Genomic DNA, 27,571 nt, shown 5'->3' with positions numbered 1-27,571 from the left:
TAGTGTATTCTGCTATCTTCACTGTCCATGAATTTTTGCTTCAGAAAAATCTGATAAACCCTTCTCAGTGATTTAAAATGATAAAAAATGAAAAGGAAACTGCAACATATCAAGTGCCTCCTGAGCACCAGGCACTCTACTATATGGTTTCCTTGAATTCTATTATCTCCTCTCCAAGTAACAGCTCAGTGAGGTATCCCTGGTTTTAGTTGCTAAAAGGGGAGTAAATTTCTCAGTATGATACTGTACAATTGAAAACATTAACAAATAAGATTCCATTCATCCTATGGCCAGGCCTATTTCCTTCATTAATGTTTTCCCTCCAAGAGCTTTTTATTTATTTATTATCATAAAAACTGTAACACCGAAATTGTTCTTTCTATCACCATACAGTTGATCCCCTTTAACCATTTCACCCTCCCCCGATCCCTTCCTCTCTGGAAACTGCTAATTTGTTCTTTTGTCTATATGTTTGTTTTTGTTTAGATTTGTGTGTTCACTTGTTTTGTATTTGTTCATTTGTACCTTATTAGTTTTTTTTTTATGTGCCACTTATGAGTAAAATAATATGGAACTTGTCTTTCTCCATCTAACTTATGTCACTTAACATAATGCCCTCAAGGTCCGTCCTTGTTGTCACATAATAGTAGGCTTTCATCTTTTTTCTGGCTGAGTTACTCCACTGTATGTAAATACCATATCTTCTTTGTCCATTCTTCAATTGATGAATACTCAGGTGGTTTCCATATCTTGGTTTATTGAAATATTAATGCCACTATGAACCTGGGGGTGCAGATATCTTTTTAAATGAGTGTTTTCATATTCTTTGTATGAATACCCAGAATTAGGATAGCTAGATAATACTGTAGGTCTATTCTTAATTTTATGAGAATTCTCCATGAGATGCCATGATCTTAGTTTTCTAAATGCTGAGTTTTAAGCCAGCTTTTTCATTCTCATCTTTCACTTTTCATCAAGAAGCTCTTTAGTTCTTCTTCGCTTTCTGCCATAAGGGTGGTGTCATCAGCATATCTGAGGTTACTGACATACCTCCCAGCAGTCTTGATTCCAGCTTGTGCTTCACCCAACCCAACATTTCACATGATGTACTCTGCATTTAAGTTCAATAAGCAAGTTGACAATATGCAGCCTTAATGTATTCCTTTCTTGATTTGGAACTAGTGTGTTGTTCCATGTCCAGTTCTAACTGTTCCTTCCTGACCTGCATACAGATTTCTCAGGAGGCTGATAAGATGGTCTGGTGTTCCCTTCTCTTTAAGAATTTTCCACAGTCTGCTGTGATCCACACAGTCAAAGGCTTTGGCGTAGCCAATAAAGCAGAAGTAGGTGTTTTTCTGGAACTCTCTCACTTTTTCGATGATCCAGCAGATGTTGGCAATTTGATCTCTGGTTCCTCTGTCTTTTCTAAATCCAGCTTGAACATCTTGAAGTTCACGGTTCACGTACTGTTGAAGCCTGGCTTGGAGAATTTTGAGGATTACTTTGCTAGCGTGTAAGATGAGTGCAGTTGTGCAGTAGTTTGAGCATTCTTCCCTGGAGAAGGAAATGGCAACCCACTCCAAGACTCTTGCCTGGAAAATCCCATGGACAGGAGGAGGACAGGAGGAGCCTGGCAGGCTACAGTCCATGGGGTCGCAGAGAGTCAGACACGACTGAGTGACTTCACCTTGAGCATTCTTTAGCATTGCCTTTCTTTGGGATTGGAATGAAAACTAACATTTTGCAGTCCTGTGGCCACTGCTGAGTTTTCCAAATTTGCTGGCATATTGAGTGCAGCACTTTCACAGCATCATCTTTTAGGATTTGAAATAGCTCAATGGGAATTCCATCACCTCCATTAACTTTGTTCATAGTGATGCTTCCTAAGGCCCACTTGACTTCTCAATCCAGGATATCTAGCTCTAGGTGAGTGATCACACCATCATGGTTATCTGGGTCATGAAGATCTTTTTGTACAATTCGTCTGTGTATTCTTGCCACCTCTTCTTAATATCTTCTGCTTCTGTTAGGTCTATACAATTTCTGTTCTTTATTGTGCCCATCTTTGCATGAAATGTTCCCTTGGTATCTCTAATTTTCTTGAAGAGATCTCTAGTCTTTCTCATTCTTTTGTTTTCCTCTATTTCTTTGCATTGGTCACTGAGGAAGACTTTCTTATCTCTCCTTGCTATTCTTTGGAAGTCTGCATTCAGATGGATATATCTCCTTGTCTCCTTTGCCTTTTGCTTCTCTTTTTTTCTCAGCTATTTGTAAGGTCTCCTCAGACAACCATTTTGCCTTTCCGCGTTTCTTTTTCTTGGGGATGGTTTGATCACTATCTCCTGTACAATGTTATGAACCTCCATCCATAGTTCTTCAGGCACTCTGTCTATCAGATCTAATCCCTTAAATCTATTTCTCACTTCCACTGTATAATCATAAGGGATTTGATAGGTCATACCTGAATGGTCTAGTGGTTTTTCCTTACTTTCTTCAATTTAAGTCAGTATTTTGCAATAAGGAGTTCATGTTCTAAGCCACAGTCAGCTCCCAGTCTTGTTTTTGCTGACTGTATAGAGCTTCTCCATATTTGACTGCAAAAAATATAATCAGTTTGATTTCGGTATTGACCATCTGGTGACATCCATGTGTAGAGTCATCTCTTGTGTTGCTGGGAGAGGGTGTTTGCTATGACCAGTGCATTCTGTTGGCAAAACTCTGTTAGCCTTTGACCTGCCTCATTTTGTATTCCAAGGCCAAACTTGCCTGTTACTCCAGATATCTCTTGACTTCCTCCTTTTGCATTCCAGTCCCCTATAATAAAAAGAACATCTTTTTTGGGTGTTAGTTCTAGAAGATTCTGTAGGTCTTCACAGAACCATTCAGCTTCTTCAGCATTACCGGTTGGAGCATAGACTTGGATTACTGTGATATAGAATGGTTTGCCTTGGAAATGAACAGAGATCATCCTGTCATTTTTGAGATTGCACCCAAGTACTGCATTTCAGACTCTTTTGTTTACTATGATGGCTACTTCATTTCTTCTAAAGGATTCTTACCCACAGTAGTAGAAGTAATGGTCATCTGAGTTAAATTCACCCGTTCCAGTCCATTTTAGTTCATTGATTGCTAAAATGCCGATGTTCACTCTTGCCATCTCCTGTTTGACCACTTCCAATTTACCAATCCTTGTTATTTCTTGCCTTTTTGATGATAGACATTCTGACAGTTGTGAGATGGTATCTCACTGTGATTTGCATATCCCTAATAATTAGTAGGAAATAGTTTAAACTAAAGAAATTAACCTTTACCGATTAACTTTCAAATATCAACCAGGCTAGAGGGTTGGAAGTCTTTTAGGCATTCTCCACTCATCATACCCTGTAGGCTTGCTCTATGACTTTGTATAATTCCAACCATGAACTTGTTTATTTTTAAGACAAAATTTTTCTTGAATTAGTGTAGCTGAAAATTTGTACACCTCCTGTCCCTGAGTACCCAAAAAAAGGAAAGTGGAAAAACTCCTTGAGAGCCCATCTTTCAAGGGATTTTGTTAATTATTTTGTACCCCTGAGCAAATGATGACTGTACATTTATTGAGCATGGGAGCAACAGGAACACTTGTGTATAATTCTAAGTGCTTTAAATCTTTTAAACGTATGTGCCCATCATACCTTGTGTAAGATGTGATAAATGTGCTTTTCCCTGTTTTAGGGGTAAGGACACTGTAGCCCAGAGATATTAAATCTTGAAAAAGTAGAACTCAAGCTTTCTGGAACCAAAACTCATAGTCTTAATCATTTTGCCCCCTTCCTTTTTGTTGTGATCTTCATGCAAATAATGTAGTGTCTCCTGGGGCATAACTCCATGAACCACACAACATAAGAGTTGTGAGTTTCAATATTATTTGGAGACCGTACTGAGGGCTATAGCCCAGGAGACAGCCCCTCTTTTATCTCTCAGGAACTGCTATGGCGAGGTAGGGGAGATGCCAGTAACATGTGATTTTGGCTATGGTGTGCATGTGATCCAGTACATATCTCTGTAGAAGGTTGTCGCTAGTGACAACTAGCCCTCTGGTCCATTAGGAAAAGAAAGGTATATTACAATTCTAAATTCTAACCTGGCTTTGTTTTTAGGAATTTCCATAATGAATCTGAATACCCAGGGGTTTCCCAAAGAATGTGAAATGCCTCAAAGGTGGCCAGGATCAATTTAATGGGAAATGATAACCTTCAGAACTTATAGGAAGGAAGAAAATAAAATAATATAAATAGATTTTGGCATGAGTCATTAGCAGATGGTTTTAGATAGGCACAGCAGTATTGTCTTAGCACTTTGCTAATAAAAATGCTGCAGACATTGTTCTTATTATGTTTGTCAGGAAATGATCATATAAATAAAAATAGAAGATTGGTATGGAAAGAATATAAATTTGAACACCTTTCACGCTGCATCTCAATCAGTTAACAACAGGGTAGTTTCCTTGCCCTTTGCCATTATTCAATGCAAATTTAGGAAATGTAGAAGGTGTGTTATAAATTTGTTGTGTCATTCAATTACATATTAAAAAGTGGTTTCATTTGAGTTGCAGTCCATAAATATTGCATTGCCGTATATCTCCTGGTTTTCTGTCAAAATTACATTTTCTAGTTAGGTAAGCAGATGTCTTCTCCATAAGGCTGATCACTTTGGAGATGGCCATTAACTCTGTTCTGTTAGCCAGACACACTTATCTCTTCCTGAACCTTTCAGACACAAACTTTTAAAAAATATACTTAAATCCTCCCTTACACTGAATGTCTTTAACAATGTGTCCAGACTTAGAAAACCTCCTCTTGTTTTATTATGATTTATTTTGGAAACAGTCCCTGTTTTCTTCTCTAGTATTAATACTGCTTAATTAAGGATTCCAAAAGACCAGTTTCCTTGTCTTATTTTGTATTTAGACAAAGAGCATACCAGCTCTGGGGAAGGCAGCTAAATTATTTCTTAATACAGAAGGCCTGTGAAGATTTGTTTCCATCAGATTTTGGTGAAATGCACATCTGTTCAGCTAAAGAACTACAATTACCAAAGCAGGTAGAACCTTCTTTATTTTCATCAGCCTTTTGTACCCATGGGACTACATTTTCAACTTTCCAAAATTTATTATAAATCAACAGACTTTGTGAGATGGTGACTCCTTTTCTTCTTACATTCCAGGCTCTCTTTTGTGGGTGATTCTGGGCATTAGGGTCATTGCCATTAGTCTGGCCACTGAGCAGTAGCTCTGAATTCATCTGGTTGTGTTGGTTGGTATGGGGCAGCTGCTTTATCTTCATTGAAACTTCCCCAAAATCAAAGGCAAATTTCACTAGTTTCCTTTTTTTAAAAAACTGTTTTCCTTTTTCTTTCAGTTTTCCTTTCCAAGTTCCTTTCCCTTTCCTATTTCTCTCCTCTACTTGCTTGCTTATTTCTATCCCTAAGCCAAATCAAACACTCACAATGATTTGAGTATCTCAGGCTCTTTTATGTCTGTGCACAAGCTGTTTTTTATTTCTGAGTATCCTTTTCTCAGGTTTTTTAGATGGCTAATTGACTCACCTTTCTAGCTTCACCTCAATAATATCAGGCTTTTAAAAACCACTGCTGGGTGCCCCACTTTTATGCTCTCCGCACATTCAGGCTTACCTCTCATCATACATAATGTGGACTGTTGTTGTTTGTGCTGTCACACTTTTTTGTGCCCCACTGACCAGTAGTAAGTTCCTTTTGAGTAGAGACTAGGTCTTTTATTTTAGTGTTCTTTGCAGCCAGCAATGTTAACATCCAGTAATTGTTGGATGGATGGATGGATAGATGGATGGATTGTGTTTAGGTGAAAATAAAGTATCTGTTCCTTGGTCTTGGAAATGAAACACATTGCACATGTTTATACTAATGTCTTACTGAAGTTTTACAACTTAATTGAGAAATTTCCACATATACAGAGCTATGAAAAGAGGCAACATATGCTAAGTCCAACCAAAGGGGAAGGAGAGAGAAAGGACTGTGTAGTTCATAGTGCACATAGACCAGAGCCCCAGCAGCCAAGGGAGGCTGTGAGGAGGAGGTGGCATTTAGGCTCTTCCTTGGATTATATTTCTCTTCATTCTTCTTCCTGGCATTGCCTGGAGGAACCAAGGGATCTGAAACACTCCAGGAGAAAGAGATAATTTTCTTTTATGTGGCCAAATGTAGCAACTGCAGAATAAGTCTTCCTTCAGATTCTTCATTGCTTACTAGCTCAGTGATCTTGGGAAGATTCCTTAACCATTTCAACCAGCAGTTTCTCCATTTATCCAATAGTGATTAAAACTTAAGTTTTTATGAGGAAAGAAAAGATATAATCTATGTAAGAGATTATCTATGTAACATTCTCACCATGATAGCTGGTATAATAGTAAGTATGCAATAAGTATCACTATTACTGTTGTCATCATTAAAGCCCTTTACCATGAGGTATATCTGTTCTTTAGTATATTTGTTAATTATGTCTTTTACATATAGCAAACCTTATTGTGAAAAATAACTGCAATGAGAATCTCTTTCCATGTATTTATTAGGCTGAACCATGTAGAACTATCATTTTATCAATCAAAAATGGTCAAATACCAACAATTCCACATGATTCAACTTAATGTATATGTGTTTACCCACTTAGAGTCCTAGATCTTACCTATAAAAAAGAAAATCTTAAAAAATTATATATGAGAAACTTTGAGATCTCATGATTCACTAAATTTAAGCAATAGTCTCTATAAAACTATGGCTTGGCAGAGATTGGGAAGTTAGCTGGGGTACCTCATTAACAATTGAATAGGTGAACCCTTAGTGCTCAGATCTCAGTCAGGTTAGGGTCTAGCTTGGATTGCAGACATGGCAAGTGAACTTAGTACTATGTTTCCTGGTTTTCACAATTTTCCAAACCAAAGACTGAAGCCAAGCATAGAGAATTTGCTATTATTGTTTAGTTGCTAAGTCTTGTCAGACTCCTTTACAATCCCATGGATTGTAGCCCCCCAGGCTCCTCTGTCCATGAGATTTCCAGGCAAGAATACTGGAGTGGGTTGTCATTTCCTTCTCCAGGGTGTTTTCCCAACTCAGAGATCAAACCCACGTCTCCTGTATTGGCAGGTGTGTTCTTTACCAGTGAGCTATCTGGGAAGCCCACATAGAGAATACAGTTTAAGTAAAAGTTATGTGGCTCCCATGTTGGGTCACAGGGTCAGCACAGCTATTGAGATGTAGGAAGCGACTAGATGGACGTGAGTTTGAGTAATCTCTGGGAGTTGGTGATGGACAGGGAGGACTGGTATGCTGCGATTCATGGGGTTGCAAAGAGTTGGACACAACTGAGCAACTGAACTGAACTGAAGCACATAAAGGTCAGGTTCAGAATGCTGCAGGAATCTAGCCAGATGTGGGGAGTCCCAGTGACAATTGAGTTGATTCTTAAAGGATTTGAGACCTCCATGGGGGGTGGAGGAAAGTCACATTGTAAATGGGAAAATGATGAGAAGTAGGTGTGGGGTCCAGAAAGCAAATGTTCTTTGTAAGAGTGAATTCCAACTGGCTATGATTGACTGGACATATGCTATGGGATGAGGGAAGGAGCGGGATATAATAAGGCCATAGGAAGAAGGGAAATATTGCACATACCCTGCTATGTGGTTCACTCTTTGTCCTGTGGGCAGGGAATATGGGCTCGTGTAATGTTTGTAACCAAATTCTTGAAAGCATGATCATTATTGTTTGAAGGATAGTGACCTGATGGTGGTTGAGGATTTGATGAAGAGGCTTACTAGTTATGGGAACTAGCTAGAAACTTTTAGTGTTGTTCAGTGGCAAGAAATAGAGAGCCTCACCAAAGTAGAGACACTGATCAAGGAAAGAGGAGGACACTGAAAGGGAAGAGTTGGCAGTGCTTGGGAAGTGGTAGGACTTGGGTGGCAAAAAGGGTGCAGTTCAAAAAGATGCTGCAGACCTTTCATCCTGAGCGACTGGGAAAGGAGTGGGCTCGGGACCGGTCAGGAAAAGAGTAGTTGCAGCCTAGAGGGATTCCATCCAGCGGAGTACATGCCCGCAACAAAAACAGGAAAGATTCAAGGAGCATACTTAAGGGGACTGCTGCTGTCAAGTTCAAGCTGAGCTGTGGTCCACAGTTATAGGGTTTGTTGCCACTTCCAAAGATGCAGAAACTGTGAGAACAGTAGTCACAGCAGCCCTGCAGTCCCAAGACTGCTAACAGGCAAGGAAGTGCAAGTCCAGCCAACTGTGGCAAAACTTGACATTCTGGAAGCCCACATGATTTCCACCATATTCAGTTCAGTTCAGTCGCTCAGTCGTGTCCTACTCTTTGCGACCCCATGAATTGCAGCACGCCAGGCCTCCCTGTCCATCACCAACTCCTGGAGTTCACTCAGACTCACGTCTATCGAGTCGGTGATGCCACCACTATTGGAAGAGGAGAAAAACATATGCTTCTTTTCAACCTTCAAAATATTGTTCGTGCACCTCATTGGAGGAACTTTAAACCAGGTAATGGTGTCTGAGGAAGTACAATTCCCAGGCTTTCTGCTCCTGAGCCATCAGGGAAAGTATGGGAGTGGCAGGGAGTCTGCCAAGGGCAATTAAACAGTACCAGACCCAACAGGGAAAAGAAAGCAGATTATCTGGTGAAGATGTTGCTGGTGAGTGTGTATATGCTGAGTATGAAGTTCTGGCATGGCATCAAGTTGAGCACTGAGTAAGTCACTGGAAAGCCAGATCTGGGCTTGGAGATTTAGCTTTGGAAATACAGAGCACAAGAGGTAATAAATGAGATTGGAGAAAAAGACAAGTAGAGATAGAGCTAGCAGAAAGAGAGAACAGAAGACTGAGACCTTGGCCATGAGTTGTGTTCATCTCTAGGTGAGGGGAGAAGGAGACCTCAGTAGGAAATACAAACATGTTTAGATAGGAAGGAGGAATATGTGGAGAATGTAGCCATGAAAGCAAGAGAGAGGAAAACTTCAATAAGGAAGGGGTGACCAAGATAGGCGGATGCTTTAAGTCAAAAGACTTAGGACAAATTAGTGAGTGTGGTGATTTTAGGTCTACTGATGATAAGAAACTAGTCTCAGCATAGACATCAGGGCGGAAGTTGGGTGAAAAGTAGTTGTTGAGATTAATTTGGTGGGGAAAAATGTAAAAACAGAACATAGAAACTGTTCTTTAGTATAGATGGTGGGGAAGGAGAGAAAAGAGGAATACATTGCAAAGGGGGAATGGGGCAAAGGAAGATTCCATTAGGGTAAAGTTGATGTTAACTTGTTTGACATCTGATTTAAAATTTTTTAAAAAAGCTTATGGAGGTAGAGAGACCAGCAAAGGGGCAGGTATGAGAGCAAAGGTCCAGAAGAGACGGAAGAGGACAGAATCCAGGGGTCCAGTAGTAACCATGGCAGAGGGGCTCAGGGAAAACTGTCAGTGTTCTAATTGGTGTTGTCACTGAGATGATACGAATGTGTTGGATTTCCTCCCAGAGAGTAGGGTGTCAAAGCAAGGACCACAGGAACATGTCTTGCAGAGTGAAAATTATCCAATATATCCAAGCAGAAAAATCTGGAAATGACCACCAGTCAGTGTGGATACAAATGCCCTCTTCTGTATACTTATTGACTGCTGAGTGGTAATGACAGCTCCTTGTTACAGGCTGTGCTTACTGCCAGTACTCACCCATAAGAAGTACATTGGCACTAGATTTACTCAGCTTCATCAATCAATTTCTTGGCTGTAGAAAAACTGCAATATCATTTTAGAGTCCTTTATAGCCTAACAAGAGGTAGATAATTAGGTCCTAGGGGATCTGTGTTCTAATAGGTTATTGTGGAGTGACCCTCTCCCTCCCCTTTCCAATCTAGAACAAGTCTCTGTACTTTATGATTAAATGTGTTCTTCTTCATTTGGAGGAAGGTAAGGATGACTGGAAGAAAGTTGAACGTTCTGCTTATTACTTGGTTTTGGATATTTGTATGGTATGCATGAGTGTGTGCTAAGTCACTTTAGCTGTCACTTCAGTCATGTCTTACTCTTTGTGATCCCGTGGCACAATCTGTGATCCAGGCAGCAATACTGAAGTGGGTTGCCATGCCCTCCTCCAGGGGATCTTCCCAACTCAGGGACTGAATCCACATCTCTTACATCTCCTGCATTGGCGGGCAGTTTCTTTACCACTAGTGCCACCTGGGAAGCCCTTTGTATAGTGTAGGTGTGTAGAATTTACCAATATTGCAATAATCCTGCATGAATGGACAGATGACAGAGTCTGCCTAGTTTCTCATGTTTACAGGGAGAGGGAAGGGAGAAAAGGACTTCTGACCATGGATCTGGAAGTCCTAAAATAGCATAGCTTTAACATTAAAAGCAGTTAATGTTGTATGTATCTATGCATGCTGCCATGATAATTTCTAGCAATTCAATCAGCATAGCATATTCTCACTCATCATTTACATTTTAAAAATCCTGACACTTGGCAGATTTTGAGTGTTTATCAGTACTTAGTGTCTCATTTTTTTTTTTTTCTTTTGTGATAAGTCTGAAAACTGGTTTCTCTGGTGCTTTTACATATTAAAATTTTTTTTCAAGTTAGTGCAGAGGTCCTCTGCCCTTTCCCCCAACTATCCTTGCTTCTTTCTTTCTGAAGCATTGAGAATTCAAGGATAAAGGGGCACTCTTTTCACCAAAAGTCACCCTATTTCCAGCCTCTATTTCACTGGGCAGAAATGTGCAATAAAAGTGCTATGTAAAAGCTTGTATTCCACAATAAGAAATAATTGAAAACAATCCACTGTTGTTTATCTTAACCTTCTGGTTGGGAAATTTTGCAGTTATTGGTATTAGTTTTATCATACTATTTCTTAGCAACAGATATTCTGACGTGGTTATTCTTTATTTTCTCATAGACATTCAAAGTCAGGAAGAACAGAATCTAAATAGTGGAGGAAAGCTGAACATCCCAAGTTGCGGGGAATAAATATATATGTGCATGAAATGTAATGAGACCAGTGCTCCATTTAGGAATATGTATCAGTTGGGGAGCAGTAACTAGAGGCTCTGTTTGACACTGTTTGAAATGTAGTTATAAATTTCCATTAAACTGTGAACATAACTTTAAATGTATCTAATTCAGTTGGAAGAGTCTTAACTAGTTTAGCTAACAATGATGGACAAATGCTTTGCATTTGATTAAAATGTCTATACAATACTGCTGCTGCTGCTAAGTCACTTCAGTCATGTCTGACTCTGTGTGACCCCATAGACGGCAGCACACCAGGCTCCCCTGTCCCTGGGATTCTCCAGGCAAGAACACTGGAGTGGGTTGCCATTTCCTTCTCCAATGCATGAAAGTGAGAAGTGAAAGGGAACTCGCTCAGTCAATACTAAACAATACTAAAATGTCTATGCTGCTGCTACTGCTGGTAAGTCACTTCAGTCATGTCTGACTCTATGCGACCCCATAGATGGCAGCCCACCAGGCTTCCCCGTCCCTGGGATTCTCCAGGCAAGAACACTGGAGTGGGTTGCCATTTCCTTCTCCAGTGCATGAAAGTGAAAAGTGAAAAGTGAAAGGGAAGTCGCTCAGTCAATACTAAACAATACTAAAATGTCTGTACAACCTATACAATTCTAAAATGAAATGCTCATACGTTCAGTAGGCATATGGACTGTGATGTACACACTTAAAGCATGTTTCTCATCGCAAAAGCTCATGGCAAGCAATTTAAAATTTGTAAACAAAATCATTAGTTTGAAAATCTCTTTTCTGTCTAATTAAATCCTACTCATTTCCAAAAATTCAGCACATGTCAACACCTCCAAAGGAACTCTCTTAGCCTCTTAGATTTTTTTCACCTCATGGCATCTTCTTTTGGAACTTATTACATATAATGTAATTACTGGCTTGCCGGTTTCCTATACTTAGCTGATTTTCTTTATTTGAGTGGCTGGTTATAGTACAAAGTGCATAGATGGGTTCAATGGATGATTAGCAAATAAGGAAATAGATAAATTCATGAGGGGATGATGAAAGAATGAATGAGTAAATGAGAGAATGATTACTCATATTATAGAAGGAATTGTCTTAGCAAATAAGGAAATAGATAAATTCATGAGGGGATGATGAAAGAATGAATGAGTAAATGAGAGAATGATTACTCATATTATAGAAGGAATTGTCTTTAAGTTTTTCAGCATTGGAATGAAACCTAGGTTCATCTAACCATACTTTCCATCTACTTTTCACCATCAACTATGTTCCAGATGAAGCTAATTAGTATATAAGTCCACAACTCAAGAGATATTCCATACACTCAGAGTAAATTGATACTGATTCTGTGATGGGGATAATAGAAGAAGACCTGAGGTACATACTGGGGCCCTCTAACTCACTCACAGATAGTTGTTGAAACAAGAATCCTGCACATTAAATTGTTTCTGTAATATTTAACCATGCCAAGTACTATATAAGTGTTTGGGGAAGACATGAGATTATAACAGAGATCCCTAAAAGTTAATGTGCAAGAAGTTCTTTATAAAAAATACAGATTCATTCTCAGAGATTCTGGATCACTAAATCTCTGGTGGACCTGTGAATCTGAATTTTAATGAGATTTGCCCCCACCCTACCTTGATGATTTCCTGCAATTGTTCTTGAGAAAACACTTTTCACTGCATGAAGGAGAGACTCCAGTGGACCAGAGCTATCAGGAAACAGGGGATGGGACTTAGTCTGGAGCTTGATGGATGCTGCTATTTGGATAGGCAAGGAGGGAAAGGAAGGAATCTCCTTTTTCTTATGGTAATTGGCAGGAACATCTCTCTCCAAATACCAGATGATTATGATGATTGACAAAACACACTTTCATGACATTGCAGAGTAAGTATTACTCTGATGTTTCCTTTTTTGTTTTTAATCTACCACAGAAGCAGGTTTTAAATTGACTTCTTTTTCCCCAGTTTTCACTTTTACCTGTTAAATCTTGACACATTTCTACACTTCAGAATTTCTAAGGATCAAGCATGCCAGTTATTGCCATATCTTGAGTTGTGATGACATTTTAAACAAGGACTGTTGGGTAAAAAATAAGTGGAACATTAAATGTCTCCTTCTGCTAACACCACTGAGCAACCACCTCTTCCATTTTCCTCTCTGAGGTGACTTAGATGATCACAAAAGTTCTGTGGAAGTATAGGCTGCTTTTCCATGTTTATAGATAGCTGCTATAAAATAGGCTACATCAGAAACATATGTATATTAACTGTCACGCTGAAAGCTTATACTGTGTTCTTCAAAGCAAAACAGACTTTGAAGGTGTTGATTTCAAAATTTCCCATTAGAAGGAACACATTTGTAGACAATTCAGGAAGCTCAAAAGGACTAAGTGTATAGGGTGGTGATCAATTTAGCATGCGTGAAAGAAGGGTGACAATGGATATCTAGTTGGGAAGGGAGAAAAGTCTCAACAGTGACAGCTCAGTCACCAGAGGGAGAGAAGTAATACCCAATGGGAAAAGACCAGCACGACTAACACCCATTTGCCTGTCTTGAGTTTTGGCAGTCAGCCACCTGGAGATGACTGTGTACAGTCAGACAAGCCGAGCAGACACTCACTGAGAAGTAGTTCCGTGTAAGTGTTCAATTCTGACAATGCAGATATGGAAGACTTTTTATTAGCACCAGTATCTGGTTCTCTTCTCCTTGCTGGGTGCTCAGAAGACAAAATTTACCAGCTACTGTAGTATTTAGTCAGGCCCTATGATTGGTTCTGGCCAAAGGCTTTTAAATTGAAGTGATTTCTGGAATGAGACAGTAAAAATTCCTACAGTGTTCACCAGTGTCTCTTTTCCCAGTAGCACTGAATGCCTCATGTTGAGAGGCTAAGACAGCTTGAATATTTGAGTTATTCCATTTACAGGAAGATCATAATATGTTATCATCCAACCAGAAAATGCTGGAGTGAAAAGGATGCGATTAATAATTGTGCCAGGATAATAGACATAAACTGGACTGTCCTGGGAAACCAGGACATAGAAACTCCCTACTCCTGGAGGACAGTTGACTGCCAAGGTACCCAGACCATGTGTCAACATACAGTTCAGTCATTTTTAAGCCGCTGGGATGTTGGGGTTCTTTATGACACCAGTGTAACCTGTCCTTTCCGGACTTAGAAGGTAGGTTATTCTTAGGACTTCCCTGGTGGCTCAGATGGTAAAGCATTTGTCTACAATGCAGGAGACCTGGGTTCGATCCCTGGGTCAGGAAGATCCCCTGGAGAAGGAAATGGCAACCCACTCCAGTACTATTGCCTGGAAAATCCCATGGACAGAGGAGCCTGGTAGGCTACAGTCCATGGGGTTGCAAAAAGTCGGACATGACTGAGCGACTTCACTTTCCTTCCCTATTCTTCAGACCAGTTGTTGCTGGAAATTAGAGAGAGGTGCAGTAGCTTTTCTATACTTTCTGAAAAAAGGAAAAGACAGTAGGTGCTTCCATCAAGGTTGACTTGATTGGTTTATATTCCCAAAGAGACTATTTTCTGTCTTTCTCACATCATCTCCAGAAGATCTATAATTCACAGAGCCTTTACTTCTGAAAGTTAGTTAAAGACATAAGAGAAACAAATACCAACTTATATAACATTTCACATTTTGTCTCGTTGCATCCTCGCAACATCCTTCTGGAGTAAGTAGGACTGACGTGATATATCCATTTCATAGAGAAGGATACTGAGGTTCTAGAAATGTAAGTGATTTGTCCAAAGTTGCGCAGCTGGTAGAAATGTTTCCACAGACCCACTTATGTCATTTTAGGAAGTATAGGACTCTCATACATTTACTTACTATACTGTGGCCACAGGAGTTGAGGCTGGGAGAGGATCTGATAGCATCAATTTTCTGGCTGTGCTGTGGTTTGCAGTACTGTCTTCTCAATTAAGAGAAGCCACCCTAAACTATTATGAATCAAATGTCAAAACAAGCATATGAATTAAAGAGCAGGCCCATTGAAGAATGCCCTGTGCCATGCAGGAGACTCCAGAAGCCAGTTTTATGGATTCTTAAAGCATCTCTTTGCTACTATTGCACTTTCTTGCCCCAAAACTTAATACTATAACTGGATCCCAAATATGGTCAATTAGATTTTCCTGTCCTTCTCTAATATTCCCAACAACAACAACACAAAATACGAACTTACGGTGCTGCCTTGGACATTATTCAGATCCAGTAGAGAGTTGGCTTGACTCTTTAACATTAACTCTTGTTCTTCAAGGCCCCCTGAAAAAGAGTCTTTAAGATGTGGAAAGTGAGAATCAAATTCATGATTAATTTCCCAATGAGAAACAAGTCTAATCATGTCATTCAATTCTTCATTTTTTTCTGGGTCAAATCCCAAATAGGTTTTGAAGCATGATAAAACAGAGTGTGTGGTGAATTCCTGGGGGTCTTAACCATCTTATGAGGAGCCAGTCACAACTGTGAAAAAAATTATAAACATACGGTGGGCCTCATTTTGAGTACCTGATGTCCTTACATTACTAGATTTGGCTTTCAAAAGCATGGTGCAAATCAAGAAAGAAATCTTGATGACTCAGTCCACATTTTATTGTTTTCTTGACCAAGGTAAAATGATAAAATTCTCATTTTAAGAAATGGGGAAAATGATGTTCCAACTAGTTATGTTAATATTCTAAAAGAGAATAGCCTCTACTTACAATTTAATATGTATCCTCATGACACATTAAACTATTTTTATTCCTATTATCAGCAGCCAATAAGAATAAACAGTGAGGTTCAATTACAAATAGAAATGTCTGTTATCTTCAAAGTTTCCCTGACCTTTGGCTACTGAGCTATAAAGATCTGTACCCTAAATAATATGTGTTGCCGTGCTGTGCAAAGTCACTTCAGTCGTGTCCGACTCTTTGCAACCCTATGGTCTGTGGCCTGCCAGGCTCCTCTGTCCATGGTGTTCTCCAGGCTAGAATACTGGACTGGATTCCCTTGCCCTCCTTCAGGGGATCTTCCCAACCCAGAGATCAAACTTGTGTCTCTTAAATCTCCTGCATTGGCCAGGTAGGTTCTGTACCACTAGTGCTAAATAATCCATTTATATTAAAAATAGTTGTCTTGTTAATTCAAAGTCCTTTTTGGGCAGTATCAAACTCAAAGAATATTCATTCTTCAGACTACTCAAGACAACAAAATCTTAGAAAAACCAAGTAAATCTGAGTGTATTTGTGGAAATTCACTATTTTGAGGAATTCTATTAGGACACATCATAAGGGTAGATTTAGAAGTCAAAGAGACAAAACTAACTTACAAACAGAAAGAGACTCATAGACTTAGAGAATGGATTTATGGTTACCGGGAAAGCAAGGATGGGGGAAGGGATAGTTAAGGAGTTTGGAATGAACATGTACACATAGCTATACTTAAAATGGATAACCAACAAGGTCCTATTGTATAGTACAGGAAACTCCACTCCATGTTATGTGGCAGCCTGGATGGGAGGAGAGTTTTGAGGGGTATAGATTCATAGGTATGTGTCCCTGAGTCCCTTTGCTGTCCACTTGAAACTTTCACAGCATTGTTAATCAGCTATACCTCAATACAAAATAAAGTTTTTTAAAAAGGAAGACAAGCTTTTGAGATTGGACATGGGGGACTGTATTAACTGTTAATTATTTTGTATTAATGAAGCTAATCATATTAATAACTACTGCATTAATTAAAAAACCAGGCTCCACTGAGAGAAGTAACCCATTTTGTAGACCTCTTGTGGATTCTTGGGAAACATCACCAACCCTGCCTTCAGGACAGTGGAAACTAGTGAGGTACACTTCTTTCTGGCATTCACCAGCACACACAGGATTCTCTATCTCTGGATTAGTGCAAACTCTACAAACACATGAATCCATAAATGCAGCTTTGTGTTCTGCCTCTGTTGTGCAGACACTTGAGATTTGCTTGTTAACATTCAGAGGATTCCCTTCAGCTCAATGTGAAAAATGAGGGTTTTTCCTTTGAATGCATATCCTTGCTTCCTTGCCTTCTTAAAATCTGCCTCTCTCCACACAGTGAGCTCCCCAAGCAGGATCAGGATAAGCCTGCCCATGAGGAAATTTATGTTGCTTTCTGCTCACATACAGATGGCCCTGGAGTGAATATGATGCAGTAATTCAAATTAGACTAGCACCTTTCGATCTGTTTATAGATGGTGCTGTGTCCCCATGAGTGAATTAAGAGCACTGTGGTTTCTGGGCAACAGTATTATTCTGGCAAAATTTGTGCTGAATTAAAAATATATATCATCTAGGAAAGAAAGAAGAAATCGTATCTCTCCCACATTTAGCCAGAGTAAACTTCAGTTTCCGTGCTCTTTTTAGTTATTGTCGACATAGATTTAGTCTTCCTAACTATTAAACCAGGATAAGGGAAGACTGGGTTAAGAACATCAGAGTCACAGCCCACCTGGGGATTGTCCCTGCTTCCATGCTTAGATGTGCTAGCTTCTAAATGAGGAAGCTTATTTGGTAAGGAAACAAGTTGGTGCACTTGGGCAGAACCCAGTTCTAAACCAGCAAAGTTTCCACATGAACAGTTTCATCTTGAAACTGAAAATTAGTCAGCTTTTCCTCTCACTCCTGAGCTTGAGGAAAGCTTTTCACTGCAATTCAAATGGAGAGGTAGGGTGGGTTGTTGAGGAAAGCAATGAAGTAGGATGGGAAAAAGAAATTTAAAAGCAAATGATTTGCAAACAATTTGGGAGACCATACAAAATATGTTCTTCATTTATATAATTCTCCAATCCTTTCTCCTTTAGCAGTGGGACACTGGGCTTTCTTAGCAGAGATTAGTCAGCCAGGTGGTAAAGGGTGTCCAGGCTAGGGACTGAATCGCGAACCCTGGCCTCATTAGGATAATATTCTAACTATCTAAGCTAATTAGTTGCAGATGAAGCATATGAACTGTGGACTGCATATTAAATTTGACAGAAGGAGTAGGGAGTTATTTCTGGGAGATGTTTGGTTTGTTTTACCCATGACCAGGAGCCCTGCATCTTAGCCCCATGAGTCACAGCCCATTTAGTCTTGTTGTACCTCTCACCTGTTATGACTTCTCTCTGAGCAGTTAGATCTACATATAGGTCTGTAGGACAATGACAATCTAAGGAGCCAGGGGACAAATGAGTAAAAGAACTATTAGATTCATTTGTTCATTCACTTAAAAAAGAACTTATTGAACACTGACTCAGTAACACTAGCTATGCTTAGTTGTCAGAGATAAATAAGACAGTCACTGAACTTAAGGAACTCAGAGCTCATTAATAAGATGCACGAGGTTATGATGGAGAGGAGCTCAGAGTGTGAAGAAAGCACAAAGGTAAGGCTTCTCCTTATGGAAAGAAGACTACCCACTTGGTGGTCCACTAGGCTCGGGTACAAAGGAGATCCTGGGCTTTACCTTTCCAGGCTTTTTTCAGATCCTGTGTGGTTTCAAGGCTGCCTGGAGACCCACGGGGCCTACTGCAGCAGGTCAAGGGCACTCCTACAGCAGTGGCTGGAGACAAACTGCCAGGTCAGCACGCTCACTAAAAGTGGCCAAGATTCAGAATAGTGTAGCAGGCAGAAGCTAAGTGAAGGTCAGAGTGCCATAGAGACCTCCAGGCTGTAATCAAACAGAACAGACAGCCTGGGAATAGCCTCAGGATCTTCACACATAGAAGCAGAAGGGCCAGCAACACATCTGAAGACAAGTGACTTCTCTCCAGGTGTAAGGAGACACCACACCCAAATCTCCTTTCTCTGTAGAGATTGAGATCCACACAGCCAGACCTGCATACACCTAGCAACCATTTGTGGAAGAAAAGCAGTTGCTTCTCTTCTGCATTTCTATCCAAGAGATAAATGGTCTACATTTAAAAACAAATAACTTTGTCAATAATTTATTATGAAAAAAATTTAAATACAGAAAAAGTTGAATGCATTTTATAGCAAACACTGTAAACCCACCAACTAGATTCTACCATTCACTTTTACTTGCTCTTCTACATATCTAGCCATGTATCCATCTCTCTCTCCATCCATCATATAATCATTAAAGCATTTCAGAGTAAATTTTAGGCATTGATATATTTTGGCCCAAATTATGTAGATATGGGTATGTATATTGCTAATTAGAGTTCCATATTTGTTTACTCTGTATTTTTTGTTTCAGGGTAAAATTTATGTATAATGATATACACAAATCTTAAATGTAGCATTGGATGAATTCCAACAAATGCTTGTATTTGTGCAATCCATTGAAACCCCTAGAGAGAAATAGAACATTAGCATCATCCCAGGAAGTTCCTTGTGTTCCTTACCAGTCAGTCCTTGCCCCTCCCCTGCCCTCTCTTGACAATCACTGTTGTTAAATTTTACATCATAAATTAATTTTCCCTGTACTAAAGTTACATATAAATGAAATCATGTAGTATTTAGTCTTTTGTGTGTGCCTTCTTTCCCTCACCCGAATGTTTTTGAGAGTCTTGATACTGCATGTATCAGCTTATTCCCTTTGATTGCTGAATAGTCTTCCAATGTAGGAAATATATACAAGCATACTTTGTTTTATTGTGCTTCACTCTCTTGTATCAGATCAGATCAGATCAGATCAGTCGCGTCCGACTATTTGCAACCCCATGAATCGCAGCACGCCAGGCCTCCCTGTCCATCACCATCTCCCAGAGTTCACTCAAACTCACATCCACCGAGTTGGTGATGCCATCCAGCCATCTCATCCTCTGTCATCCCCTTTTCCTCCTGCCCCCAATCCCTCCCAGAATCAGAGTCTTTTCCAATGAGTCAACTCCTCGCATGAGGTGGCCAAAGTACTGGAGTTTCAGCTTTAGCATCATTCCTTCCAAAGAACACCCAAGGCTGATCTCCTTTAGAATGGACTGGGTGGATCTCCTTGCAGTCCGAAGGACTCTGAAGAGTCTTCTCCAACACCACAGTTCAAAAGCATCAATTCTTTGGCGCTCAGCTTTCTTCACAGTCCAACTCTCACATCCATACATGACCACAGGAAAAACCATAGCCTTGACTAGACAGACCTTTGTTGGCAAAGTAATGTCTCTGCTTTTGAATATGCTATCTAGGTTGGTCATAACTTTTCTTCCAAGGAATAAGTGTCTTTTAATTTCATGGCTTCAGTCACCATCTGCAGTGATTTTGGAGCCCCCCCAAAATAAAGTCTGATACTGTTTCCACTGTTTCCCCATCTATTTGCCATGAAGTGATGGGACCAGAATGTTGAGCTTTAAGCCAACTTTTTCACTCTCCTCTTTCACTCTCATCAAGAGGCTTTTTAGTTCCTCTTCACTTTCTGCCATAAGGGTGGTGTCATCTGCATATCTGAGGTTATTGATATTTCTCCTGGCAATCTTGATTCCAGCGTGCCCTGCCCCAGGTCCTTCAGCCTTCTTTCTGTTTGAACCACAGTCCCTTTCTTCTTGTCTTAAAGTGAAATTCAGTCATGGAGGTATCCTTGCTTAAATTGATACAGTTTCTCGAAATGAGAGGATTGGGAGTCAAATAAAGTAAAACACAAGGAGAAGCAATTTGCAAGTCACAGCAGCAGCTCTCAACAAACTGCACAGTGTAGGTGAAGAGAATATGGCATGCATTTTAGCAGAAGTGGGTGAGTTATGATCTTGAAGCCTCTCACATAAGAAAATACGAGGGACAATTGAAAAATTACATTAGTGATTTAGTTTTATGTGACTCATCAGCAAATACACAAGTTAAAGTATATTTCTTAAAAACAAAAAGCATGATCAGCTTTTGGTTCAAAGAGCCTTATGAGTTACTAATTTGATTTGAGGAGAGTGACTTCTTGTTTTTGTGTTCATTTTGTTCCATTTCTGTCAAAAATGACATACTAAACTGAATATTTGATCACAAGAGTCACAAAAGAACACTTCAGTCTAATGGTCTGATCAGTTCCCAGAGTCTCATTAGGCAAAAAAGAGAGGGCAGGATTTGGGGAGGAAGAAAGGAGTGTGGACGAGTTCACTTTCCTTTACCTGCTGTTAGAATAAATTGCTCCCAGAGTGCTCTGGGATCCTGTTTTCTGATAATCCTTTCATTATTGAATGAATGAAGTTCTTTAGGACTCAAATCATATTCTCTGATTGTGATATTATTAGGTTGTTTCCTGCCTTGAAGAGATTCAGGAAACCATCATCTTTGAACATTTGCTTCCAGAAGAATCTTCCTTTGTTGTGCAGGGAGACTGTCTCTATAAGACATGGGTGCAAATCCAATGACAATTCCCCAGTCGTGTGCTCTTTAAATGGGGGTCTGTGACAAAGGTGGATCTCTGGGCACAGGGAGATTTTGTTTCAAATTCTCACTGATCCAGCTCTTAGGTGGTTTTGAATTGTTATTCTCATGAATTCTTTTTTAATGTCCTTTTTTTCTAACTTTAAGTTTGTGCCCCTTTTAAGCAAAACTTTTTTTTCTTCCCCTAGAGAAAATACTATAGTGGTGGTGGTAATTAAGTGATATATACCATAAAACGTGGAATCTGTTTTTAATTAAATACAGTTCTTACATTTTTATCTATGTTATGTAAAATATACTATTTGCATATGAATTTAGTTTATTTGTCTGATGTGTATAGGACTTAACTTTTAAAAAATAGTTCACTTAATATGTATTAAAATTTATTACATTTCACCAAGTGTAATTTTAGCCTAGACTGTTTTTAGTTATGATAGTTACTTGACCCATACTTAGAGGACAAAAGGATTTAATCTCAGGATAGACAAAAGTGGGGAAAAAACAGAACTAGAAGATATTAATTAAGGTTAGTGTTTAATGATATGTTCAACAAATCAGCAACTTACAAGCAAGAAACTCTACCTGTGCCTGACTTGGAGAAAGGAATTGATTATTTTTAGTTCACATTTGGGAAGCGGATGGTGTAATTGTTCTGTGTGCAGACTAGACTCATACACCAGCTATCAAAATAATAAAACAAAATAAAGTGTCACTGGACACTGCACTACAAGGGATGGTGCTTCACAGTTTTTGATTTTTAAAATAAGGGAGTTTACTAAATGATAATCTTTTTTAAAAATGTCATTAGGGGATAAATAATGGTATATTCTTATAAGGTTCAAAATATTTCTCTGTCACCAGATTCATAAGGGTTGTGAAAAGATGAGACAACTTAATTTTTTTTTTATCAAGAGTTAAGCTGAGTCCCTACAACTCTGTTCCAAGGTGTAGCTTGGATATATAACTGGTTTTAATTAATAATGAATTTGTGCCAGAAAAGTGTTCACAGTGTTACTGTGGATCTAGGCTGCTTGAGATTCTGTTTTAACAATTTTCTGTCCACGCCCTCTTTTTTCTTTCTTATTTTTTAAACTGTGAAGTCAAGAAGAAAGGGGAGAAGGTGAATAAATGTTTTTCTTTTTAATCCAGCAACTCATGCATAGAACTTTTAAATATACAGAAGAGATAATTCAGCAAGATATGCACTGAAACAAACAAACAAAAAAAAAGATATGCACTGAAACAGAATTCTATTCTAATTTATTGATGACAAAGACAAGATTTTATTTTAACTGAGCTTTACCTATTGGGCTGTAGTTAAGCCAAATTTTTATATAAATGATTAAAATATGGATTGACATGAGAAAGACTTTCAGTCTCTTTGCTAAGGTAGGAAAAGAGTAGATTAATATTTAGGAGATGAGAGTCTAGTCTCTGCTGAGTGATCTTGGGCAAGTTATTAACAGTATCATTACCCTTCTCTTTTTTCCTATTTAAAATGTTTGTATTTATTTATTTTGCTATGCTGTGTCTTAGTTGCAGCATGTAGGATCTTCAGTCTTCCTTGCAGCATGCAGGTTCTTCCAGTTGCAGCATATGGGATCTAGTTCCCTGACCAGGGATTAAACCCAGGCTCCCTGCTTTGGGAACTCAGTCTTAGCCGCTGAACCACCAATGAATCCCTACTTTTCTTGTTTATGATAGGTTTAGCAAATATCATGGAAAATCTACTACCATTAAAGAGGTTGTTTCTGTTTCTATAAAATGAAATTATAAAGTATAAAAATCACTTATTATTTCAGAATTTGTAACTTCTTCACACCTATTCTTTTCTCATAAACTTACTTTGTCTTTTCTACCAGGTCTTTCTAACCTCTCCTCAGGTCAGAAATAATATTTTTGCTTTCTTGGGTTTAGCAGCTAATAGGTGTTCACAAATATAACTCCTAACTAGGAGTTAAGACTCCATTTAAAATCATTTCCTTGAATGTAAATAAAGCCTAGTGGAAAAAGGATGCTGTTTTTACAGTCATGAAAATAGTTTAATCCTAACTCCCTATCCAACTAACCATGATCGTGTAAGTAAGCCACTTAACCTTTTTGGGCCTCAGCTTTATTATCTACCACAGAGATATAATGATATTTTTAAAAGTGCATTGCCACTGCCATATGCTCATTCATATCTGACTCTTTGTGACCCCATGTACTGTATCCTGTAAGGCTTCCCTGTCCATGAGATTCTCCAGGCAAGAATACTGGAGTGGGTTGCTGTAATCTTCCTTCAGGGGATCTTTCCAGCCCAGGGATCAAACTTGCGTCTCCTGCATTGCAGGCAGACTCTACCTACTGAGCCAAAAGTGCATTATAATGATTAACAGATGAGAGAGTTCTTTGACAAGTTTAAAGTACTACTTAATAACCATTAATAAAATGAGATATGTGAAACTATTAGGAACATATTTTGTTTTCCTGGATGGATTCATGAAGAGGTGGCTTGTGTAAATGTGCAAAAAAATCAATCTCTGCACACTGATAATCAGTGTCCACCATCTTCTCCAAATCCTGAAAGGATAATGGTTCCACTCCCTGAGAAGGCAGAATTTCCCCAATTATAACCCTGGTTTGGATTAGCCTAGTTCATCTGCAGTGTCTTTTCTCTGCTGCTAAGTAATGATGCACCATATGAGAAGTTGGCTTTCTGAACCACACTACCTTGGTTACTGTAAAGGCCTTGCCACTTCCAGGAATGCATAGACCCCTACAGCCCCTAATTTGTCTTGCTAGATGCCCGTGAGAGAGAGGGCTTAGTCTACTTCTCCCTACAACTCTTCTGAACTAGGATCATATTGAGTTACTAGAATACATGCTTCAGGATGGGACAGGAAGAGACAGACGACTCAGGCTCTGGGCACAAGAGCACTGTGTTCAATGTGTTTCATTCAGGCGACCCAGTCTCAGAATTCTGGTCCATGAATCCTCACGGATAAGTCCCAAGGACAAGGCCATTTGAATACAGTTTGAATATACATTTTCATTGCTTGTTACAGAGTAAGCATTTAATATTTTTAAAAAATGAATCAACCAGAGATTCACATAATAATGTCTTCTGAGTGTTTACTTTATCCAGAATTGAAGGATAAATTAAGAATATATGACGTGGTTCTATACAAAATATTATAATTTACTTCAGAGGACAAAGCATGCATACATGAAATCTTTGAGGATTAGAATGGAGAATTTTAAAATGAAAGAATAAGTATAGGGTTGTAAGAATTCACAGAAGTAGGGTACTAGTAAGAAGTCTCTTAGGAAGTGAAACTTGAGGTGGATTTTGAAAGATGGATGGCCCATGAGAAGATGAAAGGCTGTTGGCATTCCAGAAAGTAGTAACAGCTTGAGACAATGTCTGGAAATGGAAATGAGTGTGTGTGTTTTACTCTTCTCTTTTGGGCTTGAGAGGGGAGGTGTTGGGAAGGGGTACATTGACGTGGGTACTTAATAAGATTATGGCATACAATATATGGTATAATGTGACCTATAGAAATATTCTTAAATGTGCATTAAGATGTATTTGTAAAGATATTTATTAATTGAAATAGCAAAAATTTTGAAGCAATTTAAATTCCATCAGCAGAGGAATGTTTAAAAAATGTATGGTACATTCACATTATGGAATATTAGGAAGTAGTTGAAAAGAATAAAGTGTATCTTTGTGTGCTGACATAGAGAGATCACAATGGGAAGATGTAACAGTATATTAATGGTGAAAATGCATTCATGTAGGATTTGTCAACTTTGAAAATTGATTTTTAAAAAATCAGAGTATTTCAGAAAGATTACTGGAGTGACATTGTGTCAAATTGAAAGTGAAGAGGGATGTTGGAAGATGTTTGCAATAGTATAGACATGAGAGTCTAAGGATAGAGACCTGAATGGTAAACAGAAAGAGAGAGAAGCCAGGGCCATTCTGCAAAAGGATCGTAGAGGACTTACGACAGATTCTTAATACAGGGGATGAAGGCGAAAGGAGAGAAAACAGATTCCTAGGCTTTAAGCTTAGGGAATCATTTGCTAAAGAATGATTTCTACTAACTGAATAAGACCCATGTTAATAGGAAACATTTCTTAAACTATTTATTCGTCCATCTATCTATTTTTGTTTGTTCACTTTTCAGGATGGAAGAAACCGTACGAAATCTACTACAGAGTCAAGGACCTCCGGAACAGAAAAAAGAAGAAACTGTTAATATAATGGTCTATCAGGTACACCATATGTCTTACTCTTGGCTGGCTACTGGTCAGCTTGTTTTGCTCAGATTTCTCTATCTCTGTCCATTCTTACCTGGAGATAAATAAGAAAGGACGGTCCGACCCCAGGGCTGAAAGCCACCCCAGTTACCTCTGTTTGAGGAAACCTGTACACGTTTACTTCATTCATTCATTTCTTGTACTTTTGAAAAAGAATCATAGATTTAGTTGTATGAGAGTGCAAAATGTAAGTTTATAGTGATGCAGAGAGACCTAAAGAAGTATTATAGAATTCTAACCAGGGCTGAAAAAGAGGTATCTGGGAACAAAGGGGAGGGAGTAATTCTTCCTGTTCAGGGAGGTAAGGAATACTTCTCAGTGCTGTCACATATAAAGTGGGCCTGAGGAATAGAGAAACAAGAGAAAGAACATTCCAGGCAGAGGGAAGCCAACGTAAAGGGGCAGGAGTGTGAGTGTGCGTGACAGGCTCCTGGAGAGGAAGACGATCCCAGGGTGCTGAAGATCTGCTTGAGGTTATGCCTGTCCGCTCCGCTTATGTGTGTAGCCTTGCGCCTCAGGCCACATGAAATCTATAGACATCCAAAGAGAGCCAGTGGTCAGTAGACTAACAAGTTGTCACCTTTTGATAACCCTTATCCCCCGGTGCTTTAGCACTAGTAAAATGAGGGGCTTTCCTGGTGGTCCATTGGTTAAGAAGCCACCTACCAATGTAGGAGACATGGATGTGACCCCTGTTTCTGGAAAATCCCACATGCTGCATGGCAACCATGTCCCTTCACCCCTTCTACTGAACCTAGAGCTCTAGAGCCTACGAGCTACAGCTGGTGAGCCCATGCGCCACAACTACTGAAACTTGAGTGCCTAATAAAGCCCATGCTCATGCGAAGCCCTTGCTCTGCAACTGGAGAGTAGGCCCTGCTCTCCACAATTAGAGAAAGCCAATGCACAGCAATGAAGACCCAGCATAGCCAAAAACAAATAAATCTTTAAAATAAAACAAAAAACACTAGCAAGGTGACTAGACCAGGAAGCTGGGCATCTAATCTGAGCATGACCCAAGTTGGCCACACAGATGAGAAGACACTGACAGCAGAAGGAGGCCCAGGCATTCTATCTAGATCAATGGAAGGCTTTTATTGAAAAGCCCTTAAAATCACAAATAAACACCCAATATCCATTGCACAACTATGCATAGAGAGCTTTTAAAAGCTAAAAAAGTCAAGGGAATGGGTCAAAGTTTAAGATGATCACTGGGTGGCCCCAGGTTTTGGCTAGCTAAGAAAGCAAGTGGGTTTGGAGAGGCAAAGAAAGGAACCCAGCTGGTAAATGGTCATTTCACACTAGCTTCCCTGAATTCACAGGGTTTGGGCTCTGCAACCCAACTTATGATGACAGTATTGAGAGAAATCTAATAATAAAAGTGACAGTATCATATAAAGTTAAGAAATCTAGGTAGAGTTAGCCTTCAGAAGTCTGTGTGTGTGTGTTTACTCTTTAAGTAATGTCTGACTCTGTGACCCGATGGACTGCAGCGCACTGGCCCTCTGTGCGTGGTATTCTCCAGGCAAGAATACTGGAGTGGGTTTGCTGTTTCCTTCTCCAGGACATCATTCCAACTCAGGGATTAAACCTACCATTCATTTCTTTGCCGCTTACAGGCTGTTTCTTTACAGCTAAGCTACCAGGGAAGCCCCTAAGTCTGCGTCCTAAATTATTGACTCTTGAGACATCTGCTGCTGCTGCTAAGTTGCTTCAGTCGTATCCGACTCTGTGCTACTCCATAGACGGCAGCCCACCAGGCTCCCCCGTCCCTGGGATTCTCCAGGCAAGAACACCGGAGTGGGTTGCCATTTCCTTCTCCAATGCATGAAAGTGAAAAGTGAAAGTGAAGTCGCTCAGTCGTGTCTGACTCT

General features: G+C 39.4%; 1 protein-coding gene across 1 annotated transcript in view; it reads left to right on the top strand.

The window, feature by feature from the left end:
- NCKAP5 (NCK associated protein 5) overlaps positions 1-27,571 on the top strand; it is a 1,094,443-nt gene that overhangs the window by 705,109 nt on the left and 361,763 nt on the right. The window contains 1 exon segment of the mRNA XM_070389536.1: positions 25,565-25,652. Coding sequence (XP_070245637.1) covers positions 25,565-25,652 — 88 coding nt within the window.

This window comes from Bos mutus, chromosome 2 (genome assembly GCF_027580195.1).
Source record: "Bos mutus isolate GX-2022 chromosome 2, NWIPB_WYAK_1.1, whole genome shotgun sequence".
NCBI lineage: Eukaryota > Metazoa > Chordata > Mammalia > Artiodactyla > Bovidae > Bos > Bos mutus.
This window is presented reverse-complemented; position numbering and strand designations above follow the sequence as displayed.